General features: G+C 51.2%; 1 protein-coding gene across 8 annotated transcripts in view; it reads right to left on the bottom strand.

Moving 5' to 3' along the window:
• Window positions 1-18955, bottom strand: part of MLPH (melanophilin) — a 29074-nt gene extending 10119 nt beyond the window's left edge. The window contains exons 1-13 of one of the 8 annotated variants that reach the window (XM_035331738.1): window positions 18899-18932; window positions 18133-18258; window positions 13223-13354; window positions 13002-13101; window positions 12546-12620; window positions 8751-8875; window positions 6636-6857; window positions 6382-6518; window positions 4867-4905; window positions 4181-4275; window positions 3330-3458; window positions 2009-2207; window positions 903-1066 (exon numbers count right to left, since the gene is read on the bottom strand). In XM_035331738.1, coding sequence (XP_035187629.1) covers window positions 903-1066; window positions 2009-2207; window positions 3330-3458; window positions 4181-4275; window positions 4867-4905; window positions 6382-6518; window positions 6636-6857; window positions 8751-8860 — 1095 coding nt within the window. In that variant the 5' untranslated portion in view covers window positions 8861-8875; window positions 12546-12620; window positions 13002-13101; ... (1 more) ...; window positions 18133-18258; window positions 18899-18932. Of the gene's footprint in view, window positions 1-902; window positions 1067-2008; window positions 2208-3329; window positions 3459-4180; window positions 4276-4866; window positions 4906-6381; window positions 6519-6635; window positions 6858-8750; window positions 8876-9677; window positions 10012-10265; window positions 10331-12545; window positions 12621-12986; window positions 13102-13222; window positions 13355-13438; window positions 13671-18132; window positions 18259-18898 lie in introns of those variants that run through there. The other 7 variants (XM_035331736.1, XM_035331737.1, XM_035331735.1 and 4 more) reach the window with 7 other exon arrangements.
• Window positions 18956-19168: the final 213 nt, after the last annotated feature.

Here is a 19168-nt window from a genome sequence, read left to right as displayed (position 1 = left end):
CTTTCAACACCCTTCTCTAGACTGTTCCCCTATTCTCATTCAGGGGAGAGACGTGGCAGGTTGGCCTGACCCAGTCCTGCTGGGGCTGGAACACTCCACACCGTGAAAGAAAAGGATCTCGAGGCTGATTACATCTCCAAGCCTCGGCCTGATCATAAAGCCCTGGCACATTTAATTGAAGAAAGGGGGCACGCAAAACTATAGGTAGCTCGCAGTTTAACAGGGACAGACTGGAGAATTGACAGCATTGAAGGCAAGCTTGTTACTGCAACAACAGTGCATACAAAAGGAAACGCCAGCGCCTGGCTTTCTCCCAGCCGCGGCTGCAGAAGAGGAAAGGCTGGAAGGAGGCCTTGGGAGAGCTCCAGAGTGCTCCTGCATAATGCTAATGGGGCAGGGAAACCGCTCTTCTCCCTTGCCATGAGGGAAGGATGGGTCCTAAATGCATCTCCAGGCCCCAGGCGTGCTATGCATGTCATGGCCACCTCAGCAGGTCCCCACAGCACAGGGGGCAGAGCAGGGCCTTGGGTCTTCATCCGGCTGGTGCCACCCAGCTGTGACAAGGGGACAAGCCAGCTCCTAGGTCATCCTGCATCCCACTGCCCTGCTTGACAAGGTGTAATGGCCACACTCCTTGCTCCCCTGGTTCTCAAAGAGAGAGGGATCCACAGCCTGCAGGGAGCTGCAATCCCTCTTGGGCCTGCACCTGGCAGGTGCTGGTGCCAAACTGCACCTTTGTGGAAGGGGCCATGGTTTTGTGCAAATTTATTGTGTGTATTGTGGTTATTTGTGGGGTTGCTTCACCTCTGAGCCACACCTGGCAGATAACAAGCGTGGTTTCTGGCAACAGAGGCTTGGCCACAGCCGTGGTCTCACAAGGGGCTCTGCAGCCTGCTCGATACCTGGTTTCCTGAGTGGCTGATGTTCTCCTGGGAGGAGGCTCTGCTCCGGCGTTTCATATGGTGGGGCAGGTAGGCAGGGACCTTCTGGGCTCCATTCACATCCTCGTCAGAGGTGTCCATGTCTGCAGAGTACGGGGACCGGGGCTGCTCGCCCCAGGGGCTGCCTTTTGGAGAGAGAAAGCCTCAGTACAAAGATCCCAGAGACTCATACGAACTCCTGAACATCAGTCCCATCCCTAATACAAACAAATAACCAGTCTCTTCTCCAGGTTACACTTTCTGTCCTTCATTGGTATTGCAAACAGAGCCACTGAGATGGAGCTGGGAACAAGGAGCATCATCCTCACCCTCTCACACCCCAAACAGCTGAGCCCCTCACCAAAAACTGACAGTGACTTTTTGATCTTGTGGCAGTCCAGGTTTGGATACTGCCCTTCCTGAATTCAAGTGCTGGTAGGTATTTATCTCAGGACTACCAGCCTAGGAGGGAGCATTTAAAAGAGCAGACCCAAAACCTTTTAAAGGAGGTTTTCAAATTAGACAAGAACAATTGCAGGAAAAGGAATTAACAAGCCTGAGGGCCCTGCTGATTTAACAGCCCAGAGGGGCTCAGAGTGGGAATTTAAATGCTACAGATTAAGGTTTATCCAGTGTTTCCCAGTGCTCTGGAAGTCAAACACTGGAAAATACAGGAAGGCAGTTTGAGACCCAGAATGATACTTTTCACAGCTGCCTATGTGAACGATGGCATTCAGTCCTCCTGGCTCTGCTGTCACAGCAGGAGACAGTGGTAATAAAAAGCAAATTCTGTGCCCTCAGTTGCTAAGGTATTTATAAACCACAGACCCCACAGCCTGCCCATGCAGCCAGCGACCAGGATTTTGTTGGGGACAAGACCAGCCCATTACAGCCAAATAACTTCAGATGATTCTTTTGTGATAAAAAGAAAAAAAAAAACACTTTTGCAGATGGGCATTTTGTCTTGACACTCAAGCCTTTTAGTCACTTTGAGGTTGTTCAAAAAGCCATTTGCATTTTGGTCCAACTGCTCTTGCAGCCACCTTTCTCCAGAAGGAGAGAGGAGGGGTCTAGCCCCACACACCTACCGGGTTTTGTATTTCTTTCCAGGCTCCTTCTCCGTGAATTGATAGTGAGATGAACCTCTGTGCTGAAGAGCTGCTCTGGAGGGCTTGGGTGCTGTTCCTGTTCTTGCAAGATGTGGTGGAAGACTGCTGCCAGACCTGCTTCCTCCATCCTGTGCTCCTGGGGGGCATCTTCAGCCGAGCTGGGGAAACCTGGGAAGGACTGAGAGGCAAGGATTGCTGCTGGGCTACTGCCAGTGGGGGCTCCTCTCCCATCCCTAGCAGTTCCTGGCTTTGTCCTCCAAAACATGCGTGGACTGACCTTTTATAATGCCAGTTTTTAACAACCCAGCTTAAAGGCCTCTTAACCCTGCTGCTCAACACTGAGCAATACTTAGGATCACTGCCAGGGGGCACTGTTAATTTTTTTATGAGAAAGAGGTGTAGAGTCCCTGCGGCGAGGCAGGAAAAACCTTGGTCCCCAAGATCCACTTTTTTAAAACACCGTGACCTTTGGTTACTAAAATAATAACGAGCTTCTGCTCCACAAATAGGCTGCAAATGATAAATTGTATTCAGATCATCTTGGCAGAGGTCAGCCCTCCCTAGATGTTAAATCCTGCAGCACAAGGGCAGGCTTAGATAACGGAAGAATGAATCTACCTTGCCCCAAACTCCTATCAATTTATGTGGAATTGTGTGGATTGGCTTTTTGTTTGTCTGTTCGTTTTAAAGCCTTTGTTACGTGTCTGAGAACATCCTAGTTCTAGCTAGGAGCAGAGTTTAAACTATCACAGCCCAGGGTCAGGCACCTGGGTGCTAGCACAGCAGGCGTTGGTCCCTGATAACACGGCTGCCTCAGGGGTGCACTGGCTCCTTTCCATGCCCCTCTTGAGAGGCTGACACTCAAACGCTACGTCCCCAATGCCACCACATGGGAAAAGCAGCCCCAGACTAGACAGTATGATGGGAGAGCAGGCTTTCCCCCCCCCCCCGTTCCTTAACTAGTGAATATTCTGTTTCCAAAAGCTAGCTGGAAATTAGTGTCCCATAGCCCTAGAGCAACACAAGGAAACAGCTGCATGCAGAGATCAGCCAAGGGATCTGAAGGGGGAGATGCAGAAAGTCTCTTGGTATCTCATCTGACTGACCGTCCTCACTCCACTCAGATGTCCTAAGTTGGCAAAGGACTTGAGATGGGAGAGGAGACAGTGGGGCTCTGGGGAGAATCAGTACCACTGCCTCTCAGAACCACCACGCAGCTGCAAAGCTGGCCGAGGAGGTGGCAGAGGTGGGGAGGAGGAGGAGGAGAGGCAGAAGAGCAACCCCACCACCCCCCCAGTACCTGGAAGCCATCTGGGCTGACTGGTGCTGGAGAAAGCTGCGCAGACTGGCGGCGAGACTGGGAAGAGTACTCCGAGTCCAGTTCAAAATCAAAGGGATGGACAGACAGCAGGCGCTTTGTCTTGCGCATCTTAGCATGGAAAGTGCAAGAAAGGAGAACTCAGCATGAACCACAGCTGGTCCTGAAGAAAAGGGGCCCTCATCTCCTCAGTCTGCCTGAATCTGTGCACAGGCCAAGGTGATGCTCATGCTTTCTCTGGAGAACATTTGGGTCTCGGGATTATCCTGTTTGCAAGGAGACGGGTGTACAGGACAGCACATGCTTATACTGGAGTCAAGGAAAAGCAGGCTCCTGATTTCCGCAGCTCTGGATCAGGACTGTGGCCCTCAACAGGCAGAGAGAGATTCTCTCCTGGCTTATAAATGCTCAGTGGGCAATCAATTGCAAGCTGAGCAATTTGACCCCTCAAAGAGGTCCAGGAGCTGCTCTCGGGTCCTGCAGCATCTCCCTGCCTTCAGCCAAGGATGTTGTGGGTGAGATCTCCCCATGTCTGAGAGGTCTTTGGCTGCCTTGGGGCAGGAGCACCTTGGACAAGCCCCTAAGACTTCAGAAGGATGAATAAAAAGTGAAGTACTGAGGGTGTGAAGTGCAGCACATAACCGTAGGCTGGAACGGTGTGTATGTTACAGGAGGTATGTAACATTAACAGCATTTCAAGGAAAGATTTCATGATTACTGCAAGGACAGATACACTTCCTAGCAGGAACAGGAAGCCACCACCGCCCCCGGCAGGCCAGCAGCAGTCAAGGGCACAGAGTGAGGCAGAAGGGGCGGCGGAAGGAAAGGCTTACCCTGCTGTAACACTCTGCTTCGGCCCCACGAAGGGCATCATCTTCATCATCGCTGTCATCCCCGATGCTACCGCCAGCACGGAGCTGGCATTCACCTGTAGGGAGGACAATGGCACGCTGTGCAGGGGCAGCTCGGCACCCTACACCTGGGGCAGGTGAGTCCCCACCACATCGCACCTTGCTTCTCCTCTGGGATGAAGCAGTCCACGCCTAAACACCTCCCTCTGTTAATTTGGTTTTGGCATGCTATGCCAGAGCACAGATGTTGCACAAGTAAAAGGGGAGGGGACACAGGATGGGAAGGGTTTGGAATTTCTTTCATCCTATCAAAGGGCAAAGTTGACCAACCCTTTCCTCCTAATGAACACAACCTAAACCCACAAATTCAGTGCGTTCACCACAAATACAGCCAGCTTTAAGCATATGACATAGATGCACTGAGATCGCGATGAGCACTGGCAAGCTTCAAATCTGTCTGTGACCGAAAATCCCTGTTGTGTCAGAACCCACCCTTGGGAGCCCCGGGTGCACTGCAGGGCAGGAACCGAGCAGCGGTGAAACGTCCTCCTTGTCCCAGGCACTCCCAGCAGCTCTGCAGCACGCAACCAGAGGCTGGGAAAAGGAGGAGACAGCAGCAGCCTCTCCTGAACTGCAAGCTGCATGCTGCAATTCTCTTTTCAACTTACTGTTTATGTCTGGCAGACTGTAAACTCTGTCGTGAAGACCTAAATAAGAAGAAAAATTGAGGAAAAATAAATACATTTTCTCCAGGTCGCTTGCACAGAACAAGACTCAGCGCTGCAGTTCACCATAGTTCTCAGTATTAACCATCACAAGGCACAGTCATGAAAAGACTTCAGAGGGAACCAAACACGTAGTTGGAGACAGAACTTGTAAAAAAAAAAAAAAAAAAAATCAAAACGCTCATTGCCACCACTTCCCCAGTCCTAAAGAAACACATCATAGGCTGGGAATGCAGCAGGAGGGGAAGCCACAGCAAACGCATCCTCCTTGCATCGTGCTGTACTTCTGCAAGCAGCATCCCACGAGGATGTTCTTGCTTCCTCAAGGGTCAAGCCTTGTTAACGAAGCAAAGACAAAAAATATCATCTGCCTTTGTAAAAAAGAAGGCAGAATCTCAATTTAAAGAAGTTTAAAGCATTGCTATCCTCAAACAGGGGTTGGTTTTCCCTAGGATTGTCCTTGCTTTGTGGTCTGATGAATTCTCACACTGTGTGAATTGTTTCTCAGCCCTTTAATTTCATTTTTGCTGCCTCTATCCTCCATACTTTGTGATATCTTTGCCATGAGCGGTTTGGACAGAAAAATGATTGGACTGCCTGAATCAACTCATATTGATGGATATTGATGCAAACTTTTCCAGTGCTTCTTATGGTGGGAATAAAATCCACATTGGCTTTTCAAGGAAATGGACAAAGCAGTGCAGCAGCTGTTTGTATGGCAGCTAGCAGTTATCCAGTAAATAACAGCATATTAACAGCGGCTTTCACTATGTATTTATACACTGTCAGGCTAATCTCAGAAATCCTGAAGGTCCACGGAGCTCAGAAGAGCACAGAAATTGTGACAGGCAGTTTGCTAATTCTGATACAGCTTTGTCTGTGCCAGAGCTCCACCAGACTGCCTGTAAAAATCATTAGGTCACTGAGAAAAATGAGTGCTGGCTCTATCCACCCTCTCCTTTTCGGACCTGGAGGTTGCTTGGGCTGCTTTTGCCAGGCAGGCAGAAGTCACAGCCGGAGCACAGGATGCCAGAGACAGGTTAAAAGCCTGAAAATCACTGCCACCTGCTGACACGCATGCTGCTGTATACCCACAGCCGTCACTTCCCCTCTCCTGCGAGGACACATTTTGCTCCTCGCCCTCAGCAGACTCCCGGCAGGAAGGCGTTTTGCCTAAAAATCCCGAGGGCCTGGTGTGGCCGTGGCGGGTTCTGTGCCTGCTGGCCGTGCACGCCAGACAGACGTGGCTTCACCTCGCCGCCGACACAGAGCTAAAAATCCATCACATCTCCCACGGAGCGAGTCCGGGGGCTGTTTGCGGGCAGCCAGCACATCTGATAAGCAAATTCCTCGCCCAAGGAATGCAAGGCAAGGTGAGAGAATTAATCTCTGCTGGAGACAGAACTCAGGCTTCCTACCCTTAGGTTTCGGTGGTATCACCCTAGTGCTCGCCCTCACCTAGAAATGCCGAGCTGTCCCGCTGCCCTGGCTGCAGCCTGCCGTAGAGGGACTGCAGCACCTTGGCGCTTCCAAACCTCTTGAAGCGGGACCGCACGTGCTCGTAGTACCACTCCAGGGACCCAATCTTCACAATCCTGCTCCAAGAGAGGACAGAGGGTGAGCCAGGCTCCTATTGCCACGTGGCTGGGAGCACTGCAGCACCCCAACTCCCTCGTCACCCCAGTGACCCCAGACAGGTTTTTTCCCCGTACCTGGAGAGGCGACAGGGGTCGCAGACCCAGCCCTGCTCCTTCTTGTTGTAGCGGCTGCAGCTCTTGCAGGTGTAGAAGTGGCAGTCCAGGCACTGCCGCTTGCTGTTCAGCAGGAACTTGAAGGGCTGCAGGCAGTGGACGCAGTGGGTTTCGTTGAGGTGGGACTGATTTGTCAGGAACGCCCTCTTGCTGCTTTCCTGGTCGATCTTGCACTTCAGCTCCCTGCAGAAAGACCCCAAAGCAGAGGGACAGGCGTTAGGTGGTGGGCAGTAATATAATGTAATCTCATTGAGCTCTGCCAACTCTCACGTGGAAAACTCCATAACCCTTGATCATTTCAGGGAATGATTTTCCAGGGAGCACCCCGAGACCCAAAGCTTGTGGAAAACAGCTGTAGGGCAAATCTAATTAATGACAAATCAGGGGTTAAATAAGCTGAGCTGAGCAAAGCAGCCAGGCTCTGGATTCAGAGGAGGTTACAATCTTAGATTAAGAAGAATTAAGAGAGGTGTTGATCCAGTCCCTTGGTGCTAAATTCAGCACAGATTTATATCAAATACAGGGTTCCTGTGCAGCAAGGTTCTGGCCACAGCGGGCAGAGTTGCTCGTGATGCTCCCGTGAAAGCCCAGCTAATGTGAGCACTTTTGGGAGCATGTTGTCTCTGCCACCAGACCTGGCTATCAGGGCAGGTCCCCATGCAGGAAGGACCCTCAGCAAAAGCCAGGGCCAGACAAAACACACATTTCCACCCACCTGCCCAGAGCAGGGGCTGAAGGCTCTGCCTGAAGGCTCTCTGTTTGTTTTCTGCACCAGCCCAAATATGTTTGCCTTTGGGGCTATGGTTGCGAGACGCTGTTTGACTTGTAGGGAAGGTCCTACAAGGCTTGTTTTCCACCTAGGCAGGGTTGGAAGCTGCCTTTTCCAGAGCAGAAATCAGCCTGGGCCACACACCTCGAGCAAGCAGCAGGCTTCATGGGGTTTCTGCTGTACCTGGGTGGCTCCACCATCTCTAAACTTTCCTCCAGGGCTTTGCCATAGGTAAATGAAAGCAAAACATAAGACAAAAGCTCTGCCAGGTCGTTGCCAGGTGCCACTCGTACCCCTCCTGCCACCCAGATCCTTGCACTGAGATTAGGGATCAGCTCTTTTTTTATTTTTCCCCATGGAGATTTTTAAAACCAGCTTGCTGCCAGCACACTATTCACTGTAATGCTGGGGCGGCTCCAGCTTACACTAACCGAGGCTCTGGAACACGTAAAACTGGTATAAAGACCCAATTGGGTGTCTACTTTTTGATATTCAGATGCTCTCCCTCCTAGCAGTGTTGCTAGCAACACGGTGCTAATGTTAAGCAGTAAATTTCTATGAGGATACCAAAAACAAAGCCCCAAACAGAAAACCCACAATGCTGCAGACTGTGCCAGCCCTACAAACCACCTTCTAGACACACAGCTCCAGGAAACCAGGCACTTTTAACCCTTTTTCCCCTACATTTTGTTTTATACAGGCATGTTCCCTTCCTCATCCATCTCCGCAGAGGGGCAGAGCTGCAGGAGCCGAGGACACCCGCTGCCATGCCGTGTTCTGCACCCCCCCCCCCCCCGGCAGATGAACCAGTTTTCCCACCAGCTGTCATCAAATCTCCCAGTTAATTGCACCAGCAAGCCAGCGAGGCTCCTATGCCCTCCTGCATCTCATGAAAAGGGGAATTTTTTCAAACCTACTTGCTTCTTCTGCCGCTGAAATTGATGCTGATTCCTTCCAGAGTGAGCATCCTAGGGGAAATCCCTAGCAAAGGATGACTCTCAGCCCCTCGCCCTTCCCTTGTAAGCCAGTGGAGGAATCAGCTCTATCAAACGCCCTGTTTGTGAGGGTATGAACATACATCCATTTGCTGTTTTGGTGACTTTCAATTCTTTTCCCAACCTGCGGCTCCCTAAAACTTTCCCAGAGTGGCACACACAACATATTTAAGCCTACTGATGATAGGTTCAGTTATTTCTCAGAGATCCTATAGGACCCCGTGGGCTCCCAGGACCCACTAAATTGCTGAGTGCCGATCTCCCACGCTAAATACTGTGACATCTGCCAAACCCCGCGGTGTGGGTACTCACTCCAGCCGTTCCTCCTCTTTCTTCCGCAGGTCGAAGTCCCTCTGAACCACCTCCCAGACATGCCTGGCCTCCTCATCGGTCAGCTTGGAGAGATCCAGCTTCCTCCCCATCTCGCGCTGGTGAGTCTGAGCAACAAAAGTGGCCACGTCACGGAGCTTAAAACGCCTCCCCGGGGGGAAAAAAGGCAGGAAAGCCGCAGGGCTTGGCACAGGGCTGAGCATCCCCTGGTGTGCCAGCTCGCCCAGAGCAACCGGCTCCAGCACGCCGGGTCCCACCAGCCTGCCCCAGCACCGCCTCTGCGCCCCCAAGCCTCTTCTCCTTGCTGTGTTTCGACCCCTAAATCCATCATCCTGCACCTACAGCCTTGTGTGGGGATCAAAAAGCTGGGGTGCTGTCACCAGTATGACCATGCCAGAAAAAGGCCTCCTGTGCTCATCAGCTGCTCTCCCAGTGACCAGGAGAAGCTGAGCTTCACTGGTAACAAACAGCTTAATTAGGGCACGGTGCTCCCCTCATTTACAGTTATCAACAAAAGATGGTTTGACAGGATTAAAAAAACAACAACAACAACAAAAAAAACCCTAAGTACTTCATATATGAGGAGGAATATATTTAAATTGCAATAATCCAATTACCAAAGCTGATCTCGTTACCATACTTGCTGTTCCCTCTCTGGGTAAAACATTGTGTTTCAGCACAACGATCATGTACATTAAAAGAAACCCTTATCTCCATCAGATCAATGCTAGGCACACTTCTTTTCCCTTGACAGGTATCTTATCAAAAAGCAAGCCAGCAGGAGCAAAGAGGAGAAACTTTAAGCTGGGTGAGAGCAGGGAAGGATTTTTGCAGGGAATTTTCTACCCCAAAACAAAGATTAGGCCAAACTCTACGAACAGAGCCAGAAGAGGATTTTTGAGTCCGTACCTGGAGGAATTTGGTGCAGAAAAAGCAGTTGTTAGAGACGCTGAGCTGCAGAGGAGGAACACAGGAGCCTCGCTGGAAGCCACGCGCTGATGTCCAGGGGAGACGCGCTCCCACAAAAGCAATTATTTTTTTGGCAGGGGCAGAGGCGAGCCAAGCTGCCCTTATGTAAGCGTATTTGAAAGCCCCACTGAATCCAAACAGCAAAGCGGGTCAATAGACGCCAATTAACATCACAACGAGACCCTGTTCCAGGGCCTTGCAGTGCAAGCACGGCCAGGATCTCAGATTTGGGTTTGCACCCGTTGGGATGCAACGAGAAGGATGCACAGACAAGGATGCACCGACATGTGGCCTGCTACGCAATGAAAATGTAAAAATAAAACAAAACAAAAATTAAAAAAATACAAGAACACCTAAGCACCCACACCCCCGAAAAGTGTTGGTTTAGCCAGAAAAACATCATGTGGGCAGCTTCTTGGAGGCAGGTCCGTAGATTGGCATAAATCTTGGGAACCACTTTATTTTGGCAAAACTCTCCCCCCACCCCAGCTCTATGTACCAGCCAAAAAAAGGTGGATTTTTTTTTACCTCTTTCAAGGCAGTTTGCTGAGTTTTGTGGAGATGCAGCAACAGGCTTTCTGCGATCACAGCTTCTGCATGGGAAAGAAAATTAAATCTGCCTGACCGCAGCTGGTTCCCCTGTCATCGCTTCCTCCAACGATTATTCACACAGGCTCCCGAATCTTGTGAACTGATGTAAAAAAAAAAAAATCTATCCAAACAACGGAACCACACAGAGAGATGCTATCATGTGTCATGGGGCCAGACAGCATGACGTGAAGTTCACCAGTGCTTGTAGTGACCACGCATGCACGAGGTGGGAGTTAGGAGTGGGGATGCAAGGCAGGAGGAGTTTTTTTTTTTTTTGTGTTAAAGCCCTTGGGTTGTAATGTGTTGGGGACCAGGGTGGCAAAATGGAGAAGGAAGTGTTACAAGCTAAGCCCCTCCTAATAATTAAGGTATTGGTAAAAGTTGGGCTCAGTCTGTGATTTTTGGTCTTGTCAGATAATAAAGGGATGGGATTTTCGGGGTAGGATCTGTAAGAGAAGCGTTCCTTCAGGGCTGCTCTTTTAAGCACGGTATTAATGTGAGCTGTTATCTTTGCATTTCTTGGCAGTCATTTATAAAATCAACAGTAAACTGATACAGAGCACAAGTGGCCTAGGCCTTCTCCGGTGTATTTTCTGATAACTGGAAGCCAACCCATCCTCCGTGAGCAGATTTTGACAAGCTCACTGAATGAGATACCGCTCACTTATCTCCACAGCCAATGCTCTCACTCCTGATCCTTGTTTTTCACCTGGTAATTCCAGGCACCATGTGGCCAAACCAAGGGACAGAACAGGCAATTTTTAAAAGAATAATTAAGTTTGATTTTCCAAATTTCTGCCCCAAGTGCCACAGAGGGAACTTGCAGAGGCTCTTCTACAAAGACCTCTTATCTTCCAACCCCAGCACGCCAGAGCAAAACAAGGACAGGGAAGGGGCGTACAATGCCTCTGCTATTTCTGTACATGGCCCATGGGGGATCGTTGTGTTGTTATTTTATTTTTTTCTCTATTAATACGACTGTTTAATTACTTTACTGTATGACCACAGCTTGTTTGGATGCCGCCAGAACGACCCTGACAGCCTCGCTTAAAGAAAGTGGCCTTTCAACGTTAATTATCAATTAGAAAACAACAGTCACGGGATCAGAAAAAGATGTTTGTGGAGTGTCATTTACAGGGTAGAAGCTGGATTTCGGGTGTTTTTCCCTAATCATGTGAGCATTACAAAACTGGGTGATGGAGCAGTCGGATGCATGACCTCTCCCTTCTCTTATCTAACCAGATTTTTGACGAATTATACTACAAGCCTGCTGTCTACCCGACCTGAGAAGTGCTGCGTTGCCTACAGAGAGGACTAAGCCCCAAAACACGATCCAAGTTCGCTGCATTGCCCACGTTCCCCTGCCAGTCCTGCACCCAGTCCTAACCCCTTTCCAACCAATGTGAGCTCAAGGCCACTTCAGACATGGGTGTTTTAATGGCTCATGTCCCGCTACAGCAGGAGAAAACCAAGCTTTGGGCTCAGCAGGCTGAACCAGGCGTGCACAAATCCTGCTCATGTCTGGGCAACGAGGTGTCAGAGCCTGGCTCTGGGTGAGTTCATTGACAATTTTAATGCTGATCACACATCTTAGGTGTGAAATAGTTGGGGAATGGGCCACGGGAACTTGATTGGGTCACAAAATTTAGGGTGGAGGAGCCTGCTTGCTCCGCAACTCTGCGGAGGTGGCCACAGGCTCTGCCAGTTGCTTTGGGAACAGCTGGGGCCCTGAGCACCTACAGAGATGCAAAGAAGATCCAATTTATCAGGTGGGGACGCTAACTGGATGTTCCTGTTCCAACAATTAGCAGGGGCACAAACAAACTGCGCTCAGGGAAAGGGCTCTGCAGAGCTAGCAGCCTGGGAAATGCAGGAGTTTGTAATGCAGGAGTTTGGGCACGTCTGGAGAGCTTGCTTCGGGCTGTCTGAAGACACAGGCTGCTGTCACCGAGCTTGTTCCTGCCCTGCTGGAGTCCAGAGGGTCTCCTTACCCCGTTAAAAGGCAGAGAAGCAGACCCCACACGTCTCTGCTGCTGCCTGCCCACTGAGAGATGCTGCTGGGGAGACGACGTAAGGGAAGGGCTGATAGCAGAGGACTCGGTTTTTCTGAAGAAAACCAGAGGCGAGTCCCCAGAGGTTGGCTGAGATCCACGAAAAAAAAAAAAAAAAGTGACATCCCCATGCTGAATTTGATGTGTTTATATCCAGAACCCTTACCTCAAATATGGGATTTCAGCTGCACAAAAGCTGTTGGCCTGGAGCTCACTGGGATCCTGCTTTCAAGGCACCAAACTACAAAAAACAATAAACCCAGTATTTTGCTTTCACTATTTACGCATCAGAAACCACCACTAAGCAAATGCAAGTCCGTGAAAAGAGCTATCTAATGCCAAAATCAGATTTTGCCCAGATTCTCTGAGCTGAAACCCCAGACACAGTGCATCTCAGGCAGGCTGGGGATGGCGGGGCAGAGATAACGTGGAGTCTGGCATCCGATCGTGCCACCGAAACAGAGATGGAGGGGATGATACCCCACTTCCTCAGGCCTTTGCGTACCATTCTCTGGGCTGTGATGGATTTTAATGTAATGCTGGGCAGTAACACAGCTTTACGCTCAAGCCTTGGGAAATAACCACGAAAAATAAAGATTACACTTACCAGGAGCAAGGCGACGGGGCTGATCACCAGAAGCAAAGCCCTACTGCCAAATTCAGCATGTAGGATCCTGGAGAGGGCACCCTTTGGGAGGTCACCCCAACTTCTGTCCCGTAAGCTGGCAAAATACCCAGGAAAGTCCCATAAACAAGCACGCTTGGCTACCAGAGCATTTAATAGGGCCACAGCAGTGCTGGAAACCCACAGCGGGGTTTATAACCCGGCCTCGGGATCCCTACCTGCAGCACGGCTCAGTAGGAGCAAGCAGGAGAAGTGAAAGCACCTCAGGGCCCCAGCGTGGCCTTTCACAGCTCTTTCCCGTGGGGAAAAACAAGCCCTCATTGTTCCAGAGGGACAGCCTGGCACCCGCCCTCACGCGGAAATAGGGGGTGAGATAAGGTTTTGTGCAGCCCTCCGGCCACATCCCGGTGCTGATAAATGCAGTGCTGACCTACCCAGCAAGCCAAATGCAGGTGGGAAAACCTGCGAGGGAGCAGGGCAGCTCGGCTGTGCTGGAATAACCCTGTATTCTCTAAGCTTTCTGAGATGACGCTCTCCCATGAGGATTTTTGGGTTCCTTGGGGACCCCAAAGGCTTCACGGGGTGCTCTGTGCTGGCCAAGCCCAGCTCTGCCAGCCACAGGTATGTGCTCACACCACAGGGTGTTCTCAGAGCATTACTCAATCTATTTGAACACTGGCTGAAAATAAATAGTTTTTTTTTTTTTTTTTTTCTTTTATTTTCTGTTCCCTCCCTGTGGCCCGCTCCGATGTGGGACAGCGCCGTGGCACTCCCAGACCTGCCGAGGTGCATCCTGCTCTCTGCCCTTAACCCCGAGCAAGGGCACAAAGATTTTGGCTAGATTTTGGGCTGGCAGGAGACAGTTGGGGCAGGCATGCGATTGGGCAGAGGTTGGTGTGGAAATGAAGATGCAGAGCCCAGGAGCTGGGCTGGGATCAAGGGGACAGGCAGCGCCTTTGGCTATTCCCATGCCCGCAGCTCCATCTCCATCCATCCCAAACCTGCTCCCGAGCCGGGTGGCATCACCTGGTGCTGGCTCCCAGCCCTCAGGCTACTGCTGTCCCTGTCAGACGTGATCCCAGGGGTAGAGAGGAGGAGAAGGAGGGGACGGAGCCACAAAGCTCATTGCTGCACAACCGCTCACAGCAAGGGCGCCCAAGGGGAGCCTCGCCAGCCCCACTGAGGGATGGCTGCCGGTCGATCCGCTCTCTAATGAGTTTCCATTTGGCCCTCTCTGCCCTCTTTTCCACATGCTGCTGGCTCCCTTCACCCTGCTGGCAGCCTCCAGCTGGGGCACAGGAGGGACAAGCAGTGCTGACCCTAACGCAGATGGTGCAGAAGGTGATGGAGGTGCCCTGCCCAAAAATCAGCCTCTCCCCGGGCTGGTTTTTGAAGCAAAATCCCCCCGTGACACCCTGGTGGGATGCTGCTAGTGGAGATGGGCTGATAAGTCACCTGCTTATCAGCAGCCTCTGGTTACACAGCCGGCTGGCTCCAGCACATCAGCTGCTTTTCTCCTCCTCCAGCTGTCGAGGCAAGCCAGAGGGGAAGCCAGAACCACAGGGCTGCTGTTTGTGTGGTTTGGGGCCGGTCAGATGATTATTCCCCCCCATCCGAGCAGCCATCCCCTCTTCACCACGGGAATAACAGCGAGGAGGAGAGCAGGCTGGCAAGGGAACGGTGCCAGCAGCATGCCTCCAAGTTACAGCCTGGGGCTCTCCAAAGGGAGCTGCAAGATGCCCAGAGGCACCCAGCATCCTAAAAGCCCCCCGAGAGGCAGGGGGTTGTCCCCCATCGCTGCCTGGCCTACAGGCAGCCAGCACCGGCAGAAGCCTTCTGCTGCTCCTCTCCTGGCCAAATACTGCTAGAGCAAAGAAAGAGCTCGGGGATGTTCCTCCGGAGAGAAGTTTCCTTGTGCCACCGTGCGGAGCCCAGCAGAAAATACAGGCAGCGATCACGAGTTACCTTGTTTTCTTTAGATTTTTTTTTTTTTTTTTTTTTTAATATAAAAGGGCTGCTGCTTTGCAAAAGCTGGGGTCTCTCCAGGAGGCGATCCTGGTGTAGGGTTAAGGATGGGGTGGGTGGGAGGCCACCAGACCCACCAGGATCTGTACCTGTAAGCTGTCTCTGCATCATCTCAGCACCCAGGAGGAATTTTGGCTGAAGACACACCATATTTCTCTCTCGTAAACAAGTTTTTCTCGGCTCTCTCGCCAGGTCCTGCTGACACAGAGGTGCTCTTCCCACCCTGCAAAAGCCCAAACCGTGGGGAAAGAACCCAGCCCCATTGCTAAGAGTCCCCGTTTGTTTGTCCTGTTGCCTTTGGAAAGCTCTCCCAGCCCCCGGGGGAGTGCTTACCATTTCCTTTCCTCCTCCCTGTTCCTTCTCTTGATGGAGAAGGAAAATCCCAGCTGCTGTCCCATGACTGCAGTGAAACCTGGCCAGGGCTGGCCTCTTACGGGGGATAAAAAAAAATCAGGTCTCCTCCTCTCTCTTTTTGGTGTTCATCCGAGCTGAACACAGGCCAAACTGGCATTTCTGAGGAGCATTTTAGGTCATATGATGTAAAAATATCTCCTGCTGTTAGGCAGCAGAGGATCTGGCTGTTGTTCCCTGCACACCTACACCCCCTGCAGCATCCTCCTTAAAATAACCCCTCCCCAGACCCTTATCACAGGATCTCTTTGGTTGGGAAAGACCCTTAGGACCCTCAAGTCCGTGCTCAGCTGATGCCACCAAGTTCACCACCAAACCACCACTAAGCACCACGTCCACGTGTGCCTGGCTTGGACCTGGTTGTGATGCCCCAGGCCAGGTGTGGGGGGAAAAGGACCCCACAGCCCCTTCTGCCCTCCTGCAGCCAGGCCTGAGAGAGTGGACAAGGGTGGGGATCAGCCACCAAATGACCCCCAGACTGTGATTTGGGAGTGGAAATGAATTAAAGCTCACCACAACATCAGCCAAGCTCCTGCAGATGCTGGTGGTGGTGGATGGAGCACGTTGTCCTCTTGGCATCCATCTCCTCTCCAGCCACAGGACCCCTGAGCATTAGATAAGGCAGGAAAAGACACCCAGGGTAAAGCAAAGAGGTCCTAGCTTCGGGATCCATCCCAAAGACTAGGAACTACGTCTGCACCCCACCTGCTTATCCCCAGCTTTCTCACCTCACTATCACCACGTTTCAGGCCAGGTGAGGGGACAAAATCCTCCCACCCCACAGCAGGGGAGCTCCTCAAGGGGTTCAGAAACCCTGCTCTTTTCCCAGAGCTGCTTTGGGCAAAAATTCGCCCTTTCCAGGTTTTTAATGCCTGCATTTTCAAGCTGTGGAGTTGCATCTGCCTTTACCCCCAGCTTGGGGCAGGGGTTTTGTTCCCGAATGCCGGAGCTGGAGGGGCTCCCTGGGCTGGGGGAGGTTTTCTTTGAGCCTCCAAGGGGCTCTGGGGGACCACCAGTCACTTCTCAGCCCCCCAGCAAGAGGCTGCCGTACAGCAGGGAAACCTCTTGTTTACGGCTGAGCAGAAAAGCAGCAGCCCCAGAGAGGCAGGGTGTCTTTTCAAATTCCTTTTTTGCACCTTCACACCCCCAGAAATGCTCTGAATTCATGTCTTTGTGCCCAGCAAGCCTCTGCCCACCCAGCATTTTCCAGAAGGGGCGGAGCAGGGGGTGCCTACAACATGCCTGGTAGCAGCTTTTTTGGGAGCCACCGAGCATCACCCACGGCACACTCACTCTCTCCACGTGCCTCCTCCCTAGGAGTGGTGAGCAGGGAACAGGCTGTCCCCAAGGCAAGGGGACAGGGTGCCTGGCCAAGTCATTTATGGGCCACGTAACCCCGCCAGGCTGCTCTGGCACCCCCTGCCTCTTCCCGTGTAGGTCCCATAGAGACCAGCCCCGTCCCAGCCTGCAGGTGACCGGCTGCTGGGCGTTTCTGGGGACAAGACTGGCGTCGTTCTGCCGGGGGTGAGCGGTGCCATTTCCCCTCGTCCGGCTGCAGGATGAATGAATGAAACATTTGAGAGAGGACGCATTAGTCAGGCTGGCAGGGCTGCTGGCTCCACGTTTTATGTGGATTTTTTTCCATTTTTTTTTTTTCCATGAGCGGTCGGGGAGGGTGGTAAACAGCAACAGTAACCAGGCAAAGCTGTCCCCACCTCTTCCTGCATGGGGACAGGTTGAGCTCACGCCCAGGGATGTCCCCAGCCCCTGTCCTTTGGGAGCACCCAAAGGGAGACCCACGTTTGGGGATGGGGACACCTGCAGCACCACTGCAGATGCTGTGAGCATCCAGGAGATGTTTCCAAATGCAGCAAGGATCCTACTGACCTCCCAGACTTTTGTGGCTCCCCAAAACCAAGCTGTTAGATGGCAAGACCATGCAAAACCAGCCTGGCCTCCTCAGCAAAAGTGTTACTTGCCAAACCTCAGCAAAAGAGCAGTCTTTTCTCCAGATAAATGGTTTCCAAATGCTTCCCCTCGCTCTCCCTGCCCCCCACTGTATCCAGATTGTAAGTGGGACCTTATAGCTAGCTTATTTGTGCATTGCTTTAAAAATCAGAGCCCTGTTTTCTCCCCCCGTGTGAGATTTTATTTGGTATGGCAGCCAGTCCCACTTACTGGTTTGCACTTGGTCCTGTACAGGTGAGCTGGTGGTGCTGGGGAACCAACATCTGGTCAAAGAAAAGTGAAAATTTTAGGCAGATTTAGACAAAGATGGTGGCTTTTTTTTTTAGCTTTCAAAGGAGCTTCAGCCATTTGCAGGGGGAAATCTCAGCATCTTTCAAGTCACACCTCATCAGACATTATTCCTGAACCTCAACAAGAGCTCTCCCAGGACGAGTGTACCTACACAAAGCTTTGCATTTTCAGTGATCTCCTCTCCCTCTTTACATCTCAAGAGACTCTGCCTGGAAGCATCTATGTAAGGAAACAGGAGCAGCCATCGCCATGGCTGGCAAGGTCTGCTTTGGCCAAGATGCATCACAAACCCATTTCCAGCCTTACATCTGCTATTTGGAGAAATACTTCATCTAGTTTCTTTCCTAGAAGCTGAGCACTGTGGTTCACATTATATTTTACTGACCTTCAAGCTGCTCATTGTGTTAGAAGGGAAATTATTCCTGTAATTTACCTATTTCATAGCAGTTTGTTCCTTCCCATTGCAGGCACTGCAGAGCCCTTCCAGCAGCAGGGCTTTCTGCAGGCTTAGCTTGAGCTGGTCAGGCTCCAGGTTTCTTCACTTGAGTTATGACCTCTCCTGTGTCCATGCAAACATGGATTAAGGATGTATACATTCATACAGCACACACAGCCCTCACATGGGCTTGCTTTTATTGCTTCTTTAGGGCTTATCCCATCTGTATGCTTAGTTTGCAGTATTGGCCTCAGCTGGAAGCGTTCCAACAAAACAGGCACCCGTTTAAAAATGCCTGGCTTATCAGAGGCAAAACATTTTCTAGCATACCCAAAAGCTTTAAGGAGCTCTGGTTTGCAAGGAAGAGGAGGAAAAAAAAAAAAAAAAAAAAGAGAAATAGAAAAAAAACAAAATAGTGTATTGCATTTCAGTAACTCCTACATGTTCCTGCCAGGTGAAACTTTTATTTCACCTTTGACTTTAAACTACATAAGAAAATGGTGAAGAGGAAGCCACTAAATCACTTTTCAAACAGCCCTACACTATTTTTCCTTCTAGGAGGACTTTCTCCTCTGGTCACATAGAAGAATCTGAAATTTTTGCTCCCACCCTTAAGGCTTTTCCTAATTACAGAAGTCAAGCCCCAGACACTCCAGCCCCCATGAGACAGGTCTTCAGCAGGCATGCCTACCTTCCACATAAATTTGGGAGACAAATCCCCCTGCCTTACAGATAAGGAGCTGAGACAAAACAGATACATTACCCAACATCACACACCAGAACCACCCCCAGCCCCTCCAAGAGGCAGCAGCTCCCCCAGCACCACCCAAAGCAGCCCTGGGGACACACTAATATCCCCCCACAGCCCTGGCGCCAATTAAGAGGTGTGCCCCTGATTGCAATCAACCTGGATGCTGGTGGGGAATGACAGAGCTGGGTGTCCCATTTTGTGCTTTAATTCCCACTCCAAATAACCCCCCTTGCTTTCTCCCACCCTCTTTGCCTGCTCTAGGGATGCTTCTGCCACTCTTGC

The sequence above is a fragment of the Oxyura jamaicensis genome, chromosome 7 (assembly GCF_011077185.1).
Source record: "Oxyura jamaicensis isolate SHBP4307 breed ruddy duck chromosome 7, BPBGC_Ojam_1.0, whole genome shotgun sequence".
NCBI lineage: Eukaryota > Metazoa > Chordata > Aves > Anseriformes > Anatidae > Oxyura > Oxyura jamaicensis.
The sequence above is the reverse complement of the archived record's forward strand: the minus strand, read 5'-3'. Positions and strand labels throughout refer to the sequence as shown.